The sequence below is a fragment of the Lissotriton vulgaris genome, chromosome 5, assembly GCF_964263255.1.
Source record: "Lissotriton vulgaris chromosome 5, aLisVul1.2, whole genome shotgun sequence".
In the NCBI taxonomy this organism is placed as follows: Eukaryota; Metazoa; Chordata; class Amphibia; order Caudata; family Salamandridae; genus Lissotriton; species Lissotriton vulgaris.
Window position 1 is genome coordinate 115495122 of NC_141693.1, and position 22186 is coordinate 115517307.

General features: G+C 43.5%; 1 protein-coding gene across 7 annotated transcripts in view; it reads right to left on the bottom strand.

Annotated features, from left to right (window-relative positions):
- The window catches only part of SEC16A (SEC16 homolog A, endoplasmic reticulum export factor), a 478800-nt gene that overhangs the window by 344985 nt on the left and 111629 nt on the right, over positions 1-22186 (bottom strand). For all 7 annotated transcript variants that reach the window (XM_086921035.1, XM_086921033.1, XM_086921029.1 and 4 more), the window contains exon 10: positions 16933-17071. In XM_086921035.1, coding sequence (XP_086777161.1) covers positions 16933-17071 — 139 coding nt within the window. The remainder of the gene's footprint in view (positions 1-16932; positions 17072-22186) is intronic.

A 22186-nucleotide genomic window follows, 5' to 3' on the forward strand; every position in this document is an offset into this window, starting at 1 on the left:
ACAAGGGACTACTTTGCTGGCACAGTCTTATACCTTTTAAATGTATATGGTGGCCGTCTGCATAGCCTATGTCTTTCTGCTGCAACTGCCCTTTCCAACGATGTATTGGGTGTTGTGATTGGTGCTATGGTTACTGAGATTATCCGCCTCAAAAGTTTGGGCTCTCTCTTTATAATATTAGTATGGATATTGATATGGATTGAGGGGCCTGAGGTCGAATATTGGTCTCAGTTTCCAGTTCTTTTGGGGTATTAGGAAATACATTGAGTAAACCCCTGTTCCTTGATGTTGTAAGGGAACAATTTCTATTGTGTCTTTCTGAAGTAGTGATAGAACTTCTTGTTTGAGAAGTGTAAGATGTTCTGCAGACATTGGACGCTGTCTGGGTGGTATGTGTGGAGGGGTAGCTGTAAGTTCCAGGCAGTAGCCATACTTGATAATCTGCCTTACCCAAATTGTCTGTTGCGATGGAATTACAGAAAGGTAAGAACTGTGTTAGTCTGCCCCCCACAGGAGTGGAATGCTGTTGGGGGAGCAGAAGAAAGTCACTCTTTTGTGGTGGGGGAGGTTCGAGTATTGTTATTTCCTCGTCCTCTACCCTTATTGTTGTTGCCTCTATAGCCTCCTCTAAAATATCCTCTATTGGAGGATGTTTGTGTAATAGATTTAAAGGCAGCTGAATTGTCTGCTCCAACTTGTTTGGAGCCTCCTCTATGAAAGGAGCGACAAAAGAAGCCTTGAGTTTGGGTGGATTGCAACGCTCCCATAGATTTGGCTGTATCTGTGTCCTTTTTCATTGTTTCAAGTGCTGTGTCTACCTCTGGTCCAAACAGTTGTTGTTGGTTGAATGGCTGATTTAAGATAGTAGTTTGCACTTCTTGCTTAAATCCGGAAATGCATAGCCACGTCTGACGTCTAAGTAGCACCCTAGTGTTTATAGCTCTAGCTGCAGTGTCTGCTACATCAAGTGCACATTTGATTGAGGCATTTGAAATTAGCTTGCCTTCTTGTATAAGGTCGTTTGCCTGTGCTTTATATTGGTCGGGTAGATGTTGTAAGAGTGTTTCTAACTGATCATAGTGAGCCCGGTCGTATCTTGCGAGGAGGGCTTGTGTGTTAGCTATACGCCATGTATTGCTAACTTGGGCAGCTACTCTCTTGCCTGAAGCATCGATTACTTTATATTCTTTATCAGGGTCGGTGCTTGACATGATGTTTGTGAGTTTTCCCTTTTTCTTGCGTTTGACACGACTAGGGAATATAAGGGTAGTTGTTCCTTAATGTAGGCAGGATCCCCAGGAGCAGGTCAGTACTTTTTTTCTATCCTTGGGTTTTTTACGTACAGAATCTTTAAATACTTCAGGAGCATGTTTAATTACCACCTTAATCATAGGTAGTATTTGAACAGACCTTTGAGATTGTTCAAAAGTATCTAATAAAAAAATCTTCCTCTGGTTCATCTGAATGCATTGTGACCCCATGATAGATGGCAGCCCTATTTAGTAAGTGTCCAAACCCAATATGGTCTTCTGGAGGAGAAGGTTTGGATGGAAACATATGTGGGTCAGGAATATCTGGCACATCCTGTGGGTTTGGGTACTCCCAGTCTGGATCATTGCCTGGGTAGGGAAAGGCTCATCTGGGTCTACCCCTCCCCCCATGCTATACTCATCATCATTCTGAGGTGTATGTGGTGAAAAATGAGGAGGATACATTTGAGGTGAAATGTTAGGGGGAAGAGGAGATGAAAGAAGAAAGTACATGGAGTAGAAGGGTTGTGGTAAATAAATTTACCTATCCATTTTTCCGTATAATTATCAATACAAGACAGCTCATTCAAATGAGAGGCAGAGTCCGTGGTATCTGAGTCATACGGGCTTTAATGGACAATGATCCTCAAGGATGGGATATCATGTTCCATCACCTCTAAGGTTCAGGAAGGGACATTCAACGTTTTATTAGCATTACACATTATATATAGTAAAATGACACAATTGAATCCAATACAGTAGGCGTAGCAGGTGAAAAGAGAGAGATAAGAACACATGTGCGTAATAGGAGGCGTGAAAAAGGGCGTACACATGGGCGTGCACTGTACATGTCAGAGAAACGTCACAAGAATCGTCACATGTGGGTGGATGCATAGGGAAAGTTGCAGAATCAGCAGAAACCCTTGGCCTGCATGCGCGCACAACGAGCATGACGTGTAACTGGGGGCTTTGACTTTAGCACTAGTGGAGGAGACTGGTGTCTGGAGTGTCAGGGCAACCTGTACCTGTAGCATATCTAGTATCTTATGTTTGGAGGATGTAGTGTCTGAAGTGAAAGGTCTCTCGGGCAGGGGCCATCCAATGCTGAATGCTGGTGCGTGCATACGTGTCTTGGTGCAACGTGCGGAGCCATGGGCCTACCATGGTAACGGATTCAGTAAATCACTTGCAAGGAGGACAGAAAAGCCGGGCCCTTTGCTCTGCAGCCGGGAATATGTTTACCTATTTCACTAGACTGGAATGTGTTTGAGGAGGCTGAGCAGATAACTGTAGGCAAAACATGAATTTGGCAGGTTGTCCAGGCCCAGCCGGGCACCGCTGCGCTGGCAGGAAGTAAGGCAGGGGTCAGGGATGCGTACAGCTTTCGGAGACAGGAGAGATGAGGCTCGGGGGCCTCGTTTAAGGGCCTAGCTCGACTGGGCCAGGAAACATGGAGAAAAACGGGTGCGAAATTCAGAAGTGCACCATGTAAAGACGTTGGCACCATAGGCACAGGAACATAATTAACAGGATTTCTTGGTATGGTTGGATAGCTAACATGTTAAGGATGGACGCAAATGTATTTGCGTCTTTCTAGCATGTACAGAACAGAAGTTACACAACATACTTGGAACATGGGTGCATGGATAGGGTGCGAGTGGGGGACACTTTAGCTACCTGAAAATTTCTATTACCTCATTCCCTCCTTGGACCCTACTACACCCTTTAGGATATATCTATATTCATGAGACCATCTATCTGTTCATAAAGCATCATTTGTTCATCTTTCTTTATTAGGGGGCGGGAACGTGTACTTGGACGGGGAATGCAAGCTGTGGCGCACAAGCCGCAAATCGCTGGCCCACATTGCAGACAGAGACAACAACTGAATACTACTACCAATATTATTCCTAGGAATGACAACAACGTCCATCCCCAGGCGGATATTACACTCCAGAACCAACCGGACCAAGTCCAGGAGCCTGGATTCTCATGTATCAGGTGAGCTATTTCATGAAGCCGAGTTATGGCCTTGTACACGGATGGCGCGTTATTAGGAATAAACACGCAACAACTGGATCCGATGACTCTACAAGCCCCGCCCCTATCTGCCAGGATGACGTCAAGGACAAGGCGATTTTGGAGAACAACAAGTCTCATAGCAGACTGTTCCTCGGTCAGGTTGCCTAAAGCAGAAGTAGTTTCGTTCACTACTGCCTCTAAAGTTCTAGTTAATTTGCGTATCAATTTACTATTCTGGACAGGTCCTACAAAGAAAAAGAATCCTTTATTGAAATCTGTATATTGCTCCCAGGTAGTTTCCGTCTGGTCGACAATCGGGATCTTGATCTCCCTTCTATGTCTTACATGAACGAGATGTGGATTTCTGTGATAATCAGGCGGGGCTAGGAAAACAGGTGGCAATAGGAACGCGATATAGCACGTCCCATCCCAATCCAATGGCAGACGTACATAGGCTGTCTGACCACAAATGAAATAAGAATGGCGGGAAGCTTTGAAAGTAGACTTTCCTTTATCACTGAATTCGACAACAGTATTGCAATCACTGTGTCCTAGATGTACTGAACCATTCTTTCTGACACATAATTCACCTTTCACTGGCAAAACTGTAATAAACGGCAAGTCCGAATTAGTCTCAGACTGCACATTCAGAATCATGAGGTTAAGTGTAAAATTACCTAATCCATACACTTCATTTTCTAGATCGGTCCCTGTCCTTTGGGGAAGACCCTCTTGGTCTGGGAAACATTTTATTCATGACTGTATTCAGGTTCCCCCATATCCAATTGCCTTGGGAAACCGTGGACTTACTATCTAGGGAAGACATTAAAGTAAACCATGCACCACACGAACCATTATGTGTGAACGGATAAGGAAAGAGGGGCAGAGCTCCCTTGTATTTCTGATAGGGAGGGTGTCGGCCACATACCCAGCAATTAGTAGCATTGCTGGTCTGGTGTGAATGATGTAACATACGGATGAATGTATTGTTGCGCATGGCTAAACGATAGGATAGTTCATGTGGGGGCAGATCACTAAAAGTGTGCTCCACAGTGTCATTAGAGGAAGCATGTACATGTGAATCAAGAGGGAAAAAAACGTGTAACATTAGACTAATGCATATAATCGTAAGACTCAGAAGAAACATCGAGATCAAGGCAATTATGCATCCGCTGTGCAAAACTTTACAGTGCTTTTTTCTTTTCTCGTTACGCCTATCTCTCTGACTACTTGGGTCTATTCTATACATGTCAGAAACCTGTCTAACCGCTTCACCCGAGGGGGACTTAAACAATTAAACGCTGTCTGACTTACTAGACCTTAGCTTAGCACGGAACTCCTCTTGGGGAGTTTTCTCTATCAGGGGGAGTTTAGAATCAGTCTCTGAAAGTGGGCAGTCCTTAATCGGAGAGTCTGGACACAGTCCGTGGACCTTTTTTACATGGCTCGAATGCAGCCATCCCTTCCTTCCTTCCAGTTTGACTGCAGTTCTCGTTGATAATAGAACCAATTTGGGCTGCTTCCATCTGGGTTCCAGCGGGCTCTTCCGATCGAAGTTCCTCACGAGGACCAGATCACCAGGGCGGACTTCATGCGGTTTTACTTGGGTGTTGTCCGGAAAGGCAGCCGCGACCTGTGAACGACAAGATTGTAGCGCAGACATCAAGGAGGCCAGGTAATCTGTCAGCATACAACTGTCAACATCAGTAATTTTACGGGGCATAGGCGTCCCCCACATATTCGGAGGCCTACCGAAGACCACCTCATACGGGGATAGCCCTGTCCTAGAATGAGCTACCATTCGCATGTAAAAGAGTGCAACTGGCAAGGCAACTATCCAATCTACACCTTTCTCGGCACATATTTTGGCTAGACGTGTTTTCAGGGTCTGATTATGTCTCTCTATGAGACCTGCGGCTTCAGGATGTTGGACACAATGGAACTTCCACTGGTAACCTAACAGGAGTGACACCTGTTTCATAAGCTCGGACGAGAATGGCTGTCCATTATCAGAGTACACGACACGGGGCAAACCGTACCGTGGGAAAAATTCACGTACCAGCTGTTTGGCAGTGGTTACAGCAGTGTAATCGGGGACTGGATATGCTTCTGTCCATCGGGAAAGAGCACATACAACTACGAGGACGTACTTGAATCCTCGACATCGGTCCATCTGGATATAATCCATCTGGAGGACTTCAAAAGGATGGTCAGGAGGATGAAATCCACCCTGTTCCACGGGGACACCTTTTCCTGGATTGAACTGACAACAGATCATGCAAGTACGCACTCTGTTTTGCGGCTGCTCGTAAATGTTTGTTGTACCAGAGATTCTGTAAACCGTCTAACATGGCTTTCTCTCCTAAGTGTGCTGGACTATGTGCTGTGTTAATTATGATTTGAACCATAGAGTCGGGGAGGAACCATGTGGCCCTTCCCTTCGTCATCCATCCCTGATCTGTTTGGATCCCTCCTTGTTTAGTCCATTTCTTGATTTCATCTGGTGTGGCATGTGTCTGTATGTCGAGTACATCTAGAGTGGGATCCTTAACTGTCAGGCAATGTGTCAGTGTAGTTATATCAGTCTTTGTCATGTCAGTCGGAATGTCTGTCTGAGCTGTGAGTTTGGCTGTACGGTCTGCCAGGTCGTAATCCTGGGAAATATTGTCGGTGACTTTGGTATGTGCTTTGCATTTCATAATGGCTATGGCTGTAGGCAAGTGTATTGCTTCTAACAGAGCTTGAATAAGGGGACCATGCTGTATCTTGGTACCGTGAGAAGTTAAAAAACCTCTCTCTTCCCAAAGGACTCCGAAGTCGTGAACGACTCCGAATGCATACTGTGAGTCTGTGTATATGTTAACTTTCTTGTTCTTGGCTACTATACAGGCTTGAGTCAGAGCAATGAGCTCTGCAGCTTGAGCAGATAGGGTATCAATACGGTGTGTTTCTATGACTTCAGTTTCAGTGGTCACTGCATATGCGGCCACTAATTCTCCTGTACTTGTTCTCATACATGAACCATCCACGTAAAGTGTCAGGTCTGGATCGGTCAAGGCAAGATCTGTCAAGTCTTGTCGGGGCTTCGTTACTGTATTAATGACTTCTACACAGTCATGTGGTGCTGGATCTGTTGTACCCGAGGGTAACAATGTGGCAGGATTAAGTATGTTGCAGCGTCCGATTTCTATGTGTGGCTGGAACAGTGTCAATTCATAACCTGTCAGTCGTGCTATGGTCAATTGCTGAGTCTGGGTACGGTTCAGAAGAACTTCCACGGAATGTGGAACCTGTACTGTCAAGGGATGTCCTAACACTATTGAGTCGCTTTGTCTGATAGCTAGAGCTGTAGCTGCAACTGATTTCAAGCACGCAGGCAGAGCTTGGGCTACTGGATCCAATGTACTAGAAAAATAAGCACAAGGCTTATGGTGTCCTGCTTGATCTTGTGTGAGAACAGATAATGCTGTGCCATCACGTTCTGTGACGAAAAGTGTAAAAGGTTTACTGTAACAGGGTGTCGCTAAAACTGGTGCTTGACATAAGGCTTTCTTCAAGTCATTAAAAGCTTGTGTATGTTCCTGAGTCCAAGGGAGGACAGTCGAAGTCGCTGCCTCCTGTGTTGTCAACTGTATGAGTGGCTTGGCTAGAAATGCATATTGGGGAATCCATTGTCTACAGTACGAAGTGAGGCCAATAAAAGCCCGTACTTCCTTTTGAGTCTTGGGTTGTGGCAGATGTGCAATTAACTGGATACGATCTGGTGTTAACTGTCTACCCCTCTTGGACAGCAAGTGCCCAAGGTATACCACTTGCTGGGCACAGAATTGGAGCTTCGAAGGGGACACCTTGTGCCCCTTTTCGGCCAGAAAATACAAGACTGTCAGTGACGCGCGCTCGCAGTCACGTTCGGTCCGTGCTGTGATCAGTAAATCATCAACATACTGTAATAGAGCAGTGTCAGTAGGCATGTGAATACGGTCTAGTTGTCTTTTCAATGCTTGGCTGTAAATACTAGGACTTTCCGTGAACCCTTGAGGTGCACGTGCAAATTTGAAGCTTCGGCCATTTAAACAGAATCCGAAAAGGTATTGGCTATCAGGATGAATGGGGACGCTAAAAAAGGCGTTCTTCAGCTCAATTACAGTAAAGAACGCAGCTTGGGAAAAAATGGCAGTCAATAGTGATGAAATATCTGGGACTACTGGATACTGTGGTACTATGCATTTATTAAGTTCTCGAAGATCGATCACCAGTCGATAGACAGGAGGTGCATTTGGGTCAGTACGTTTAAGAATCGGAATGATAGGAGAATTACATACACTGGAGTCAGTTTCTACAACTACTCCTTGGGCAATGAGTTCGTCAATAATTTTCAGTAAGGCTGCTACAGCCTCGGGGGGCAATTTGTATTGTCGGATTCGGGGCAGTACAACACCTTGCTTGAGTGTGACACGATAAGGAGTAATGTGCATACAACCTACATCAGTTGGACCTTGCGCCCATAAATGCTGTGGAACATTTTTCAATCTTACATCAAAATCTCTTAACACATAATGACCCTTAAAATCACGAAGGAATAATCTCACTCCTTCCGGAGAACAACATATAACAGCTCCTAGAGCTTTCAGTGTTTTAATACCAAGCAAGTTTTCAGGACATGATTTCGTAAGCAATAAATCTGTAGTACGGGACAATGGACCAACTGCAAGGGGAACTGGCTGTGATACTTCGTTAACAATAGGCTTTCCTGAAAATCCAAGGGAAACATTCTGTGAGCCTGACAGGGGTGCCCCTGGGACCTCGTCATGACTAATGGTAGTTCTGCTTGCCCCTGTGTCAATCAAAAATTTTCTGTTTTTCCCTAATACCTGACTATGTACATAGGGACCATCTTGATCTACAGGAACCTCGATAAGGGGCAAGCCAACCTCCCTCTCTAGGCTGTTTCATGTGTACTGCTGATAATCTGGGTAATCGGATTGTGCATACTGGTACATTTGCTGTGTGACGTGTTGTGTTGCAGCAATGGGTTGGGGTTGGGGTACAGCTACTGTCTGTTGCTGTGCATTCTGTGGAGGTTGCGGGTTCTGTGGAATATTCTGTTGAACGTGTTCTAGTCTAGGCGGACGTGGTCTTTCTTTCGTTTTGCCTGTAGCAATATTGTGTCTGAGAACGGCACATTCATTTATAAAGTGACCTGGCTGTTTGCAGTAATTGCAATTCCCTTTAACAGGAGCTGCAGAATGACTAGTCTGTGTGTTCTGCGTGTTACCCCTCTTCTGACCATCTGCTGGAACAGACTGGGCAACTAGTACTTTCATTTTCGTGTCTTTCATACGTCTCTGCTCATGATCGTGTTCCTCTCTAATTCTGTTCTGGTGGTACTGTAACATTTGTAACATTTGGGAAGGCGTATTAGCTTGCCATGTACTTTCGACTTTCAATACTCTGTTTTTAACCTGGGGTAAGGAATTCGACTAGTTTGGTCACAAAAAGATGTGGGTATGACTTGCTACTTGTTTTCAGGCCACTATTAATAATGAAACATTTCTCGAATCTTGAATAAAAATCACTAGTGTCTTCGTCTTGTTTCTGTTTGCAGGCTGAGATTGCATCCCAGTCTTCCTTTTTAACTGTCAATAATCTAGGCAAAACCTGTACTAATAATCCTGGTAATGCTTTAGTTTTTTTCCCCAAGACCTAAACCTGGGGTACGTCTATTTTCCTCGTCTTCTAGTTCAGCCCAAATAATCTTTTTATCTCCCACCTCCCATTCTTTTTCTTTCAGTTTTTTCGTAAATCCCTGCTGGCAACAATACTTTTAGCATGTCGGAATACGTGTTATCTCCCATAAGTAACATGTCTTTTAATTCACGGTGGAATCCTGCAGGATCTTTATCGTGACAAGGTACAATTTTCTTCATTTCCAATAATTCCATTTTAGTCAAAGGAGTGTATACGAATACGCGTTCAAGCGTACCCCCTGTACCCAGAACTGGATGAACTTCTCGTAAGGGATTCTGTCTGTCTAGGTGATATGGCCGTCTCACTGGGGGTGGAACGGAAACAAGATGTGGAGTTAGGAAAGTTCTGTAGTTGTGACGTTGTTCTAGAATGATATCAATTAAATCGGTACCTAGGCCTCTCCATCTTCTCAGGAGTAAGTCTTGCAATAAATTATACAATGGGCCTGGATCGGATTGCTGATTTTCATACAGTGTAATGAGATGTTGGGTCATGTATATACCAGCTAGTCGCTGTTCTTCTGGAGTAAGGCTTAAAAATGTTTGCACTACTAAATCATCTTTATATATACTGTCATCCCCGGCCCATTGGACTGCCGACCGGGCTAGTTCCTGATCACGTAAGGTATTAAGTTCATGATAACCTATTCTTTCTTTCAGTATCTTATCAGTAACTTGGAATATATGTTCAAGAGAACATTGCTCTGGTATCGGGGAAAGGAAACGTTTCTTGTTTTCTAGACGAATGGGTCTGTCAAAAGGTCTATCAAAAGTATACTGTTTAGGGAGTTTCACTCTACCTACGTACGCTATTTTATCCTCAACCTCTACTGGAGTCTCTGCTTCCTCCTCCTCCTCCGAGGAGTCATTCTTGTCTGACTCTGCTTCTTTTTCAGCCTTCCGTCTGTCATGTATTGCTACTATTTCTTTACGGATCTTTCTGGACATGGCATCTATACAAGTCTGTTTATCATGTTTACAATCTGCAATATTTTGACCCCATTTTATCAGGACATCCATCTCTTCTTAAACAACATCTGGCTGATCTTGTTCCCTTACCAAACAATTAATCAAGAATCGTAATAGTAAACCTTGTGTCTCCACTTTCTGATATGCCATGGCTTCACGAATACATTCTGGCCTCTCCCCCGTTCTAATAAAATGATATATTTTGTCTAGATGTTCTGGCATTTCTGGTAATATCATCAAATAATCTGTAACACGTCGTAGACGTAACGAGGCTAACATCATGTCTCCTCTCTTGCCAGGTACTGGATCATATCTACAATCCGTAAGATACTGTCTAAGTTTTTCATGTGTCATCGCTTTCGGAGTACGCTGTGTTGCTAATTCTCTCATTGTCACTCGTAACTGTGGCGGAGTGTGAAGGTGACCTCCTGCGGCACCTCCTGAGGCAGAACCGTGGGCATGACCTGACGTCATGGCGGGTAGGAGAGGTACATGTAACGGGGACTGACTCTGGGTTGTATCTGTCACAAAAGGATTGTGAGGACCAATAATAGGGGGACCAGTAGCAGCAGCAGCAGAAGGGGAAGTAACAGCAGGTGCGGGAAGCGAGTCTTGGCGTGGAGGGGTCGTGGCTTGATCAGCCGGAACATGCTGCGGTACATTATTAGCGGGTTGTACGGGTACATTGGTATATGCTGGAGCTACATCCTCTAAATAGGAAGAAAGAAAAATGTCTGCTCCGGTCTGTTTGTGACGGAATTTAGTCGGAACCAATGGTGGTGGCAAGTTACGGGGTACTTCCGGGGTCGCCTTGGGAAGGCCCTCGGCAAGAACTGGATACATGCCTGTAATGAGTGCATTTCTTTGGCGGTCTAATTGTTCTAATCTGACCTGTTCTCCTTCTTCTAGTAACTCTTTTTCGGATTCTTCTCTACTTTTCTCTGTTTTTCTGATTGCTTTTTCTGTTCTTCTATGCGATTCTTTACGCCATAATTCTATGGCATCTTTCTGCGATTGTCTGGCTTTCTTTTTCCATAACGCTTCTTCTACTCTCATGATGCATTCGGCATCCCATGTCCCTGAGACAGGCCATCTAAACTTCTCTTCCAGATTCTTGGTGTAATCCACCCATAAGTCTAAATACAACACAGCATCTAAGCCATGTTTGTGGTACATAAAATATCCTGGAGTGTCCCTAGGCGGGACAGGAACTGCTTCTTCAAGTATCCCTTTCCTAGTACCTATCTGACGTTATTTTGAAAACAGCGGCATGGCTGGAGTGATTCGGACGTGAACACAATAAACACAGTAATAAACAGTAAACAATCATTCATACCACAACATTGAAATACATTAAAACATGTCGGACTGAAATTACCTGGAACACAGAAAACACATATTCTGAAAATTTCTCGAGATAAAACTGAATAACTAGATGCACTGCTAAAACAGTACAGATAGGTCTCGAAAAAGAGACACGTCGGACCGTATCCACCTAAGTGAACACGTCAGGACCAGATCTGTGTACCCAAATCTGTCTTTACCGGACACAAATAAATGAACCCGTCTAGATGCGTTCCCAACAACGGTACTCACCGGGAAGCAAGAAACTGAAGGCCTCGGAAACTGGACTGGACTGGACTGCTACGACATCGGACTGGCACGCATCACGCTACCACGCATGCGCTTCGGAACAGGTGGGCCTCCGGACACCTCGGACCTTGCTCTCTCGACTAGGGCTCTGGTCGGGATCCTCCGCATTCCTCACCGCCTCGTCTGGACGCCGGACCGCAGTCTCCGTCTCCCTCGTGGACCCGAGGGAAGATAGCAGGAAAACCCGCAAACATGCACGGTTTCCGTCGGGGCTGTAGAAGGGGCCAAAGGCCGCATGACTTCACCAGCTAGTGGGGAAGGGGGGGGGGGGGGGGGGGTTCCTGTTCGGGCGCCAAATTATGTGGTAAATAAATTTACCTATCCATTTTTCCGTATAATTATCAATACAAGACAGCTCATTCAAATGAGAGGCAGAGTCCGTGGTATCTGAGTCATACGGGCTTTAATGGACAATGATCCTCGAGGATGGGATATCATGTTCCATCACCTCTAAGGTTCAGGAAGGGACATTCAACGTTTTATTAGCATTACACATTATATATAGTAAAATGACAATTGAATCCAATACAGTAGGCGTAGCAGGTGAAAAGAGAGAGATAAGAACACATGTGCGTAATAGGAGGCGTGAAAAAGGGCGTACACATGGGCGTGCACTGTACATGTCAGAGAAACGTCACAAGAATCGTCACATGTGGGTGGATGCATAGGGAAAGTTGCAGAATCAGCAGAAACCCTTGGCCTGCATGCGCGCACAACGAGCATGACGTGTAACTGGGGGCTTTGACTTTAGCACTAGTGGAGGAGACTGGTGTCTGGAGTGTCAGGGCAACCTGTACCTGTAGCATATCTAGTATCTTATGTTTGGAGGATGTAGTGTCTGAAGTGAAAGGTCTCTCGGGCAGGGGCCATCCAATGCTGAATGCTGGTGCGTGCATACGTGTCTTGGTGCAACGTGCGGAGCCATGGGCCTACCATGGTAACGGATTCAGTAAATCACTTGCAAGGAGGACAGAAAAGCCGGGCCCTTTGCTCTGCAGCCGGGAATATGGTTACCTATTTCACTAGACTGGAATGTGTTTGAGGAGGCTGAGCAGATAACTGTAGGCAAAACATGAATTTGGCAGGTAGTCCAGGCCGAGCCGGGCACCGCTGCGCTGGCAGGAAGTAAGGCAGGAGTCAGGGATGCGTACAGCTTTCGGAGACAGGAGAGATGAGGCTTGGGGGCCTCGTTTAAGGGCCTAGCTCGACTGGGCCAGGAAACATGGAGAAAAACGTGTGCGAAATTCAGAAGTGCACCATGTAAAGACATTGGCACCATAGGCATAGGAACATAATTAACAGGATTTCTTGGTATGGTTGGATAGCTAACATGTTAAGGATGGACGCAAATGTATTTGCGTCTTTCTAGCAGGTACAGAACAGAAGTTACACAACATACTTGGAACATGGGTGCATGGATAGGGTGCGAGTGGGGGACACTTTAGCTACCTGAAAATTTCTATTACCTCATGAATGGTAGGCACTGGAGGTGTAGATGCTGTGTCTGACTTCCTCCTCCTGTGTGGTGTAGTGGATACATGACCTGTCCTTGGATCAATGTAGATCTTCTTTTGTAAAGGATCAGCATGGAAAAGGTCTTCCCCTTGCTGAACCACTGCTGGCGCCGATTTTTTCGGTTCCGGGCGTGGTTGTTGCTCGTCTTTAGCCTTAGGAGCTGTGATAGGGTCCTTTGGTGTAGATTTTGGCACCGAAGGTATTGTCTGAAGTCAGGCTGTTAAGTGTGCTTGAGAGCATCGGAATCAGGACTGGTAGGTTTCGGTACCAAAAATATTGGCTTCGGAGTGGAAGCTGGTCTTGTCAACTTCAAAGAATCAGAAGCAGGCTCCATTGTTTTTGGAGCCATTTTGTCTTTCAAAGTTGACGGTTTCGAAACCGGGACTTTTCGGTGCCGAGGGAGCTGGAGGTATCGGCACGTGCAGTTTGCTCGGTATGGAGCTACCAGAAGGCTTCACTATTTTCTTCAGAGCCGGGCTCGATGGCGGGGCTTTCTAAGAATTCTTTCGGTCGCGACTGGGCCCCGGAGGCCGAGTGTTGACCTTTGCCTTCGATTTAGGTGCTGGGTATGGGGCAGGGACAGTAGTACTTGGAGATCGTCTGAATCTTCTTCTGGGACAAGTGGAGATCCTCCGCCAAAGATATCCACCGGTTCCGGAGCCGATCTCTGCATGTTGTGTCGACAGGCCCTCCGATCTCAAATAGTCTTTTTAGATCGAAAGGATGCACAGGCTGTACAGCTCGATTCGTCGTGTTCTGGCGATAAGCACAGGTTACAGACCTCGTGATGGTCACTGTGTGGAACCTTTGCTACACACTCGGGGCATCTTTTGAATGGCGCCCTTTCCATGATTTGTAGGCCTCACGGCGTGGATAGGCCCAACGGCCCACGCCAACGACCGGAATCGAGCTGATTAAGTTGAGCCGATGATTGTTGATATCGGAAGTTGTTTTGTAACGTTTTTTCGCGTCTAACTACTATTAAAGGTAGATTTCGAACCAGAGCGGAAAAGTTACATCCGAACTCGACAACAACATGCAATTATCCGAGCCCAACACCAGGTGGCGATCTAATGCAAAGTGTAGAATCTACAGCTCATATGCCTTGAACAGTATATTTTACATACAATGGCGGAAAAAAACAGCTCATATCCCTGAACTTCTCGAATGGTTTTCTTACACTTAACTTTTACTATGCATATCTTAGAAAAAGGGATATAGGCTTTCCTTTGAGGAAGGCATCCTGTTCGTACAGGGGAGAGCAAAAATATATAAGCTTAACTTTTACGGACCTAAGATTTGGGTCTTGTTAATTTTTACGTTTAATCCTTAAATTGCAAGAAAAGAAAAAAATAATGCTAATCGGTGGCTCTCAAATCAAGGATCCCATTAGAAAGGATGAAAAGCAAAATACATGTCCAGACACTAAAAAATAGGAGTCTTGCTTTGATCAAATCTCTTAATAGATCTCAGAGGACAAGTGTTTTTAGTAACAATGAAAGGATTGAACAGGTCCTATGAAATCCTTCTAATCTGCAATAATATTATTGCTAACCAATATGGTCTCATTTGGAGAACTCCTGCTTTAAGTATCTAGATTTTATTATTCTGCTACAGAGAATAGTTCAATATTCAATATGTTCAATAATTCAATAAAGTTTTACAAAATTAAAAATTGGTGTAAGATAGAAAAAATTGGCATGGTAACAACAAAAATATTGAGACCAGTCTGTAATGTGGGTCAAGACGTAATGTCATCCAATGTTGGAAATAGTTAAAACAAACTTCGGAACCACTGCTTCAAACCAGTGTGCTTACTTTCAATTACTTCAATGAACTACTCATGTGATTTCACACCAAATTCAACACTTCCTAAAATAAGTTATATACTTTTAATTAGTATTATCCGTTATGGGAATCTTCATTAAATTAATAAAGACTAGAATGTGTGTGTGAGAAAGATCCCCGAACAGATTTCATTTCAAGAAATCTCTTACCAAAAGAGTCTTAAACCAGAAAAAGAAATCTAATTTTAAACAAATTGGGATACTACATGAGACTACTTCAAGAAACATATGAACTCTAGTCTTACATGGCATATTAATTTCGTATGTTACAAGAGTAAGGATCTCAGCACTTAACATTCGGCTTACTTTTCTGGGGTCGTGGGAAGGGCTTTCATGGTTAATAGAGACAAGCTATTTCAGAAGAGGTTTTTGAGAATAGCTTGAATTACTATTGTGCCCACCTTGGAGTCCAAATCTAGACAATAATAACTAGTAAAAGTATGAATAGATTTCAAGGGCTTCGCTCTACAAATGTCCAATACAGGGACATTTCTTAAACATGCAGCAGATGCTGCTCTTGTGGAATAAGCTCTGGGTGTGCCAAGTTTGGATTTGTTGGCATTCTGAAAAGAGTGAAATGCAACACACTATAAAGCAGGAGAAAGGACTTACTTTGATGTGGGAAGACCTGTATGAAGTGAATCAAAATTAAGGCTCCCAGTTTTCACAGATTTTTACAGATCAATACAGACAGAAAGCAACGTGTTTTCTGTCTGCATTTATTTTTAAAAGTGGATAAATACAGAAAACTGGGCTTCTTTTAAGTGATTCTCTGTGCTGTCTCATGAATTATAGCCCGACAGCTGAGCAGAAAGACAGCATGGGAAGTTCAAACAGGATGACATTTCTTTAGATGACAACATATCAACATACATTTGTGGTATAATGCTAATATGTACCTGTTGATGTATTGTTATGCAATATTTGGCAGCTTAAATAGCTAAAACAGGACACACATCAAAGTATGACTACATGTCTATCAGTTAAATAAATATGGAAATGTACAGTTTTACAACTTCCTTTATTCGCAAAGCACTTAATATGAATAAATACAGATAACAGGGCCAAAAAATACATATGGATAAATAAATAAAAAAGCAAATAGGGAAGACAATGTCTCAAAATTTCTCTTAAAACAATGTAAAAAGAAGGTAGAAATAATTGAATGCCGTAGTTGTTAAATTAAGTCACATACTGGAAAAGTCGGAGGTAAAATCCTAACAAAATAGAATGACAAGGACTCTGAAGTATTCGGAGATCCATTCAGCATGCGTTGGAATAAAGAGCTCAGACTTTCAGACAACTACCAGTGCAATACATGCTGAGATATGTAAGCTGCAGGCTCCTTAAAGGAGTAACTCATCTTTTCAGCTTCTCATTACATTCTGGCCATCAGGTTACCTTTTTCAGTTGCTTGACCTTTCTGCTCTTGACCTTAGGGTTGATCTGCAATGTTGTCTTATAGAGTACATTTGTACATTTAAAAGCCCATTAGCCTGCATAGGCATACAGTTTGCAACTGGACAGGAGAGGGACACTCCTCACCTTCTTTAAAATAAATTATACATCACAAACTGTTCTGTGGATTTGAAGTGTTCCGGGACCCTTTCACGCAGCAGGAATAATCTAGGTTCATGACCTCAATGAAGATCCTGCGATGCAGAACTGAGGGCTGTCACTAGATTGCATTAAGGGGCACTGGAGCATGCAGACTGTCGTATACCCACAGTCTAATGTTGTCATTATTTAATTAGGAAGTGTTTGCATGTTGTGTTTATCTTTTTCTTTTGAAAAGAAACAAATACATTATTTGCCATTTTTAAATTGACCTTGAATAAAGAAATAAAATCCATTCTCCTTTACAACAATTGCGAGCACACATTACATTCTGAAATAACTACTTAAAGGGAAAATTATAAATAACCCTACCCCATTCTGTCTGCACAGCAGCACAATAAAGTCCCACAGCAGACTTGCAGATTCTTTGTCCAGCAAGCCATCATTCCGTAGGCACTCCGTAGATTTGTTTTGTGCAAAATTAATAACATCTACTTTATGGGTGTCATCCCTTAAAATCAATGAGAAGAATAGAAGTACAAGATAAAAAACAGGGAATAATCGAAGTCATGTTCATACTAACATGAGAAATATTTTAATGACTCATCTATTGTGAATATCAGCATACATTTACTGTACAATTAGATAAACTCTAACAACTAGTTATTAGAGGGTAAAATAACTGATACAGATGTTCATAAAGAAAGGAAAGGTAAAAGTTAAAACGTTCACATATATCTGTTTTTGCATATAGGTATGCATGCCAAACCCATGACAGCATAAACTGACAATGGCACCTAGAGTAGATCTTTAAACAGCAGTATATTTTAAGAGAGGATACAACATTTGACAAATACAGCGATTGTTTCATACTAAATACTGCTTGCCCAGCCATAAGTCATTTATATAAGCAGGATAGCAGCTGCTGTAACCAAATAGATTACAAAGACTAGCCACTCCCAGTACAAAACGGTCACTCTCTGACCAGGCAAGAGTGGGAAAAGAGTGTGAGCAGCTCACTTCACTGGAGACCAGACTTTGCCTGCCTAGCAGCCTAATGGCTATCACCTGGCAGACCGTGGCTATATAGAACTGTTCTGCAATTATGAGATGATGGGAGTAGGAAAATGGATTACTATGTAGTGTGGTTGTGAGACCTCACCATTTGATAATGTCACAATCTCGATCAGGCTAGATTCTTTAACAAAACCTTTATCTCAGTCCTGTGTAATTGTGGCACAGAGCAGTCTGGCTTAATTAAAGAAAAAATTATAAAACCTTTAGGAGTACCAAAACAGCCAATAAGAAACAAAACTGACACCAATTTATGAAAATAGGATATATGTTTGTGTTTAAATAGACACCAAAACAACAAATATCTATTGAGGAACTAGAGAGCTCATATCTTAAAGGTAAATAAATCACTGAACAAAAGAAAATGCAATAAATCGTAATTGGCTTAGTAACTGCTGAGCCGCTTGGCTAGAGCTGCTACTAATCTTAACTTGAATTGGCTGCAACGGGTTGGAAGCCATCCACATGGACCACTCGGGGGTCAGGCAGACAGTTACTTGTCGGGCCAGCTGTCTCAGGGTCCCCTTTGTACTTTTGTCCTGGTACATTAAAGAAGTGAATGATGCACAATGCAGAAGATGCTAAAGAGGTTCAGTGAAGTTTCTTGGGGCCTCCCTTGGGTAAATGAAAGTCACGATCCATCTCTGGCCTTGGGCTATGGTCTCCCTCACCCACGAGGCTACAATTGAGTCCAGTAGTCACTGGCCAACTGGTCTACCAGGTACAGCGGTCTCAGCAGTTACTTACAGTTAAATAAAACTTTCTTGACTTAAGCCAAGGATCCCACAACCTCGGGCACTTTGTGTAGATCAGGACTCAGTCTCCCAGGTTGCATTGCAGCGTCCAGCAGCAGGCCGGCATTCCTTGGCAGTTGGGCTCTCAAGGGTGCAAACATCTTTTAGCTTCTGTAGCCCTGAAGCTTAACTGGGGGCTAGCCTCCTACCCTTTGGAGTCACTTCTTCTGTCCTGGCACAAGTGGAGCTCTTTAGGAGCTCTTTTCCACAAGTAGGCACAGTCCTCTGTGCAGGTCCCTCTGGTGCAGCCGTTGCAGTCCAGTACTTGGTGCAGCTTTTTGCTGGGTCAAGGGAATAGCAATCTATTCCTTCTTCTGTCTTCTTTCCAGTCCAGTAGTAATCTGAAGAGTGTATGCCAAGGATGCCAGTTTATGTCATCTTCGTGTTTGTGGGAGGAACTCACTATCCAATGGGGCAACAGTTCCCACGGGGCAACCATTCTCACTTTACAACACTTCATCAGTGCTTGACCAGAAACAATTTCAGAGTACCCTTCCCTGCCTGACTCCAAGATGGGTAAGGGTATCTTCCTCTGTGTGGAGCTCTGGATACACCCTTAGCCAGACACCCCAGGATATAGCGGCATGGATTCGCAAATTTAGCAGCACAAATATGGAAATTTAGCGGCACAAATATGGAGATTTAGCTGCATTTTTGCGGCTCTTTATTTTACTCATAATCATTCATTTTCGGCCTTACATCAATTGAAACTGTTTTAGCAGAGTATTCCACCTTGAATAGGCAACCTGGGATATGGAACAGAGGAAGCAGTCCACACGTGAAGGCTCCTTAACCACCGCCTCCTCTTCCACACACCCACCAAGCATTTCTGCTCTGCCCAAGGCCCTACCCCACAGGTCCACAAGACCACAGCTGGAGGAAGATCCTTCTGCTACCTTGCTGCGAGGTAACTGTCCAAAGTATCCTATCTGGTCCCTAGACATCTGTCCTGGCAGAATTGGTCTCCCAACCCAAACCGGAGTTGTCAAACTGTTTCAAACTTTTCAAAAGTTTTTATTGACCAATGTTTGGTTACGGTTGTATTTAAAAGTAATATTATTGTCTAAAATCTGTATCTCCCGAACCCTTTGGAAGATTTTGCTTATTTTGGAAACCTTAATTTTTATTATATAAAAATTGTGGTTCATATCCAAATGTGCCACTTTTGTAGTTCTTTTTTTTTTTTTTAGTGTCTCAAAATGCTTGTTTTCTCTCAAGTGTCCTTGCCTTTTTTTTTTTAATGAAAATAGCCAATAAGCATCCACGCTCTTACCTTCCAGTGTTTTGCAACTGAACTTGGTTTATCTCTGCAATTACCAATCTCATCATTGAATTTGAACCGGAGCATGTCACGAGGATTGAGGCCTTCGTAAATGTATTGTGTCCTAAAAGCACACGCGGAGTTCTGCAGCGCCACGTGCAAGGTAGTACTTGTCTTGCACTGGGAATTTACTCCATAATTACTCATGGCCCAGCTCCATTTTACAGCGGGAGCTTCACCAACATGGACACCGCTTAGTTTGCCACAGGTACTACTGGGACTTGTAGTTCCTTACCATGCATGTCGGTTTGTTCCACCATAGATTGTTGAATACTATACAAAAATGTCCCCTACATAGTAAATGAGCATGTTCCCCCACTCAACCCCATCTGAAACTGCCATGATGACTTTTACTTAGGCCTCACCACCCGCTAAACTAGCAAGAGAAAGAGAAAGGGAGAGAGAGAGAGAGAGAGAGAGAGACACACACTTTCTATTCCTACCTCCAAACCTATGTACCTTGACGATGTATATTGTCAAGATGCATATATGCGGAGATAAGTATATAAAGCCTATACATAAAAATATATACTTACCAGTCAATATTTTGGTCTTTGATGGTTTTCCTACAATATTATCTGCATGTGTGTCCTGTGCATGGAGATGACTGTGTACCTGTATAGCCTAGTGTTTTCAGGGAATGATTATACTCAAAGCTGGAAAAACTTCTATTTGCATGACGCGCCTTGCACTGTGTGTACACAACACAGAAAGGGACATCTCCAAATGTAACACATGAATGGAATGATAACATATCAACAATTAGACACACCTTTATTCTAGGTGAATTGATTAAAGTCAGAAGAAACTTAGTGCAGGGTCATTGTTTTTTAACCAGAGCAGACTCCAGCAGGAAAGTGAAAGCAATAGCATTACCACACGCTGCTCCACTCTTTTGAACTGGTGTGACTGAGCCAAAGAGTATGAGGGTGCATACTTCATGCTATAAAGAGTTAGAGCATGAGATAGCAGTCATTCAGTGGTTTATAAAAGGAGCTGCCACTCGCTAGTTCCTCTCCATAGGAGCTGGTGCCGCCAATGCCTGGGTTTATTCTACAACATGAGATGCCGTAGAATCTAGCGTGGATATAAGTGATCTCTGTTCATACAGCTTATATCGGTGGTCAGTGCCTCCAGTAATCAGTATAGAGTGCCAAGACCAGTTTCCTTTCCTCTTCTTCCAGGATTAATTTATTTGAAGGTTCTATGAATTGCACGACACATCATCTTTTGTGTGTTTGTCAGCCTAGTGGTGGATTGTTATCCGATGTTCATGGATGGTTCCCAGTACTGAGTCTCAATGTTGAATTTTTCATAGAAATGGTCTTTGGTGGCCCATGTAGTCTGAGGGTGCTAATGCGTTGATCATCTTCTGTCACTCGAGGTATTAGCCATAACCTAAACTACTGCAATGACACACACCTGCTCACTTCAAAAATACCAATTTGAATCACTAGAATAAATGTAGACCTGACCCTGTGGGAAAGCCGGAAACCTGTTTATGTGTCATGGGGTTGATTGCTACTTATGCTTTGTGTAAAAGGTTGACCTGTTCTTTTCTTTACCTCTTACGTATCTACGCATGTATTTTCAGCTTTCCTACACGAGAAGTGGTTCTGCTCCCAAAAACGAAGCGTACATAACTTTTTGAGGGGGTTTAGGTTTTTACTTTGGAAGGAAGGGCTAACATTGCCTCATAGAATATCTACCCTGTTAATGGCGAGAAATTTGAAATAATCAAAGTTGGCGAGTGATGAAGAACAGCAGACAGATCAATGGAAAAAAAGATAAGGCAGTAGGAAAAAGGGAACAAGTATCCCTTAATGTTATCTTGTATATGGACTAACTAGAAGAGCCATATCTTGATATTTTCTTGTCCCTGATAATGCTCCTTCCAGGGCCAACCGACCTGCATTAACAGAAGTGATTTCGCAGGCACTTTTGTAAAAATCGCGGCATTTTTACAAAAGTGCCGATTTCGCTGCAAACCGCAAAATCGCGAAATCCTGGAGGGTCTGCTTAGGGTGTACCATAATGAGCCACTCCACCTGGAAGGAAAATGCTACTTACTAGTATGCATCTGTTCTTGGCATGTAGAGCTGCAGAGTTACACACTGTGCATAGATCGCCACCTAGTGTTGGGCCCGGATGTTTGGAGTTTGTTTTTGTCCTGAAAATTCTTTGGAAGTCACGGGATAGGTGACTCCTCTGGACCATACTGCACATGGACATCAGCTTCATCCTCAGATTGTTTATCGCCATTAGGGAAATGATGGAGCTTTGTAAGAAAAGGAAGGATGTCCGTGTAAGCTGTATCTAATGAAGAGAATACTGGAACAGACAAGGGTAGCCGGGGAGGCAGTGGGCGTGTGTTTAACTCTGCAGCTCTACATGCCAAGAACTGATGCATTCTGGTAAGTAGCATTTTCCGTTCGAG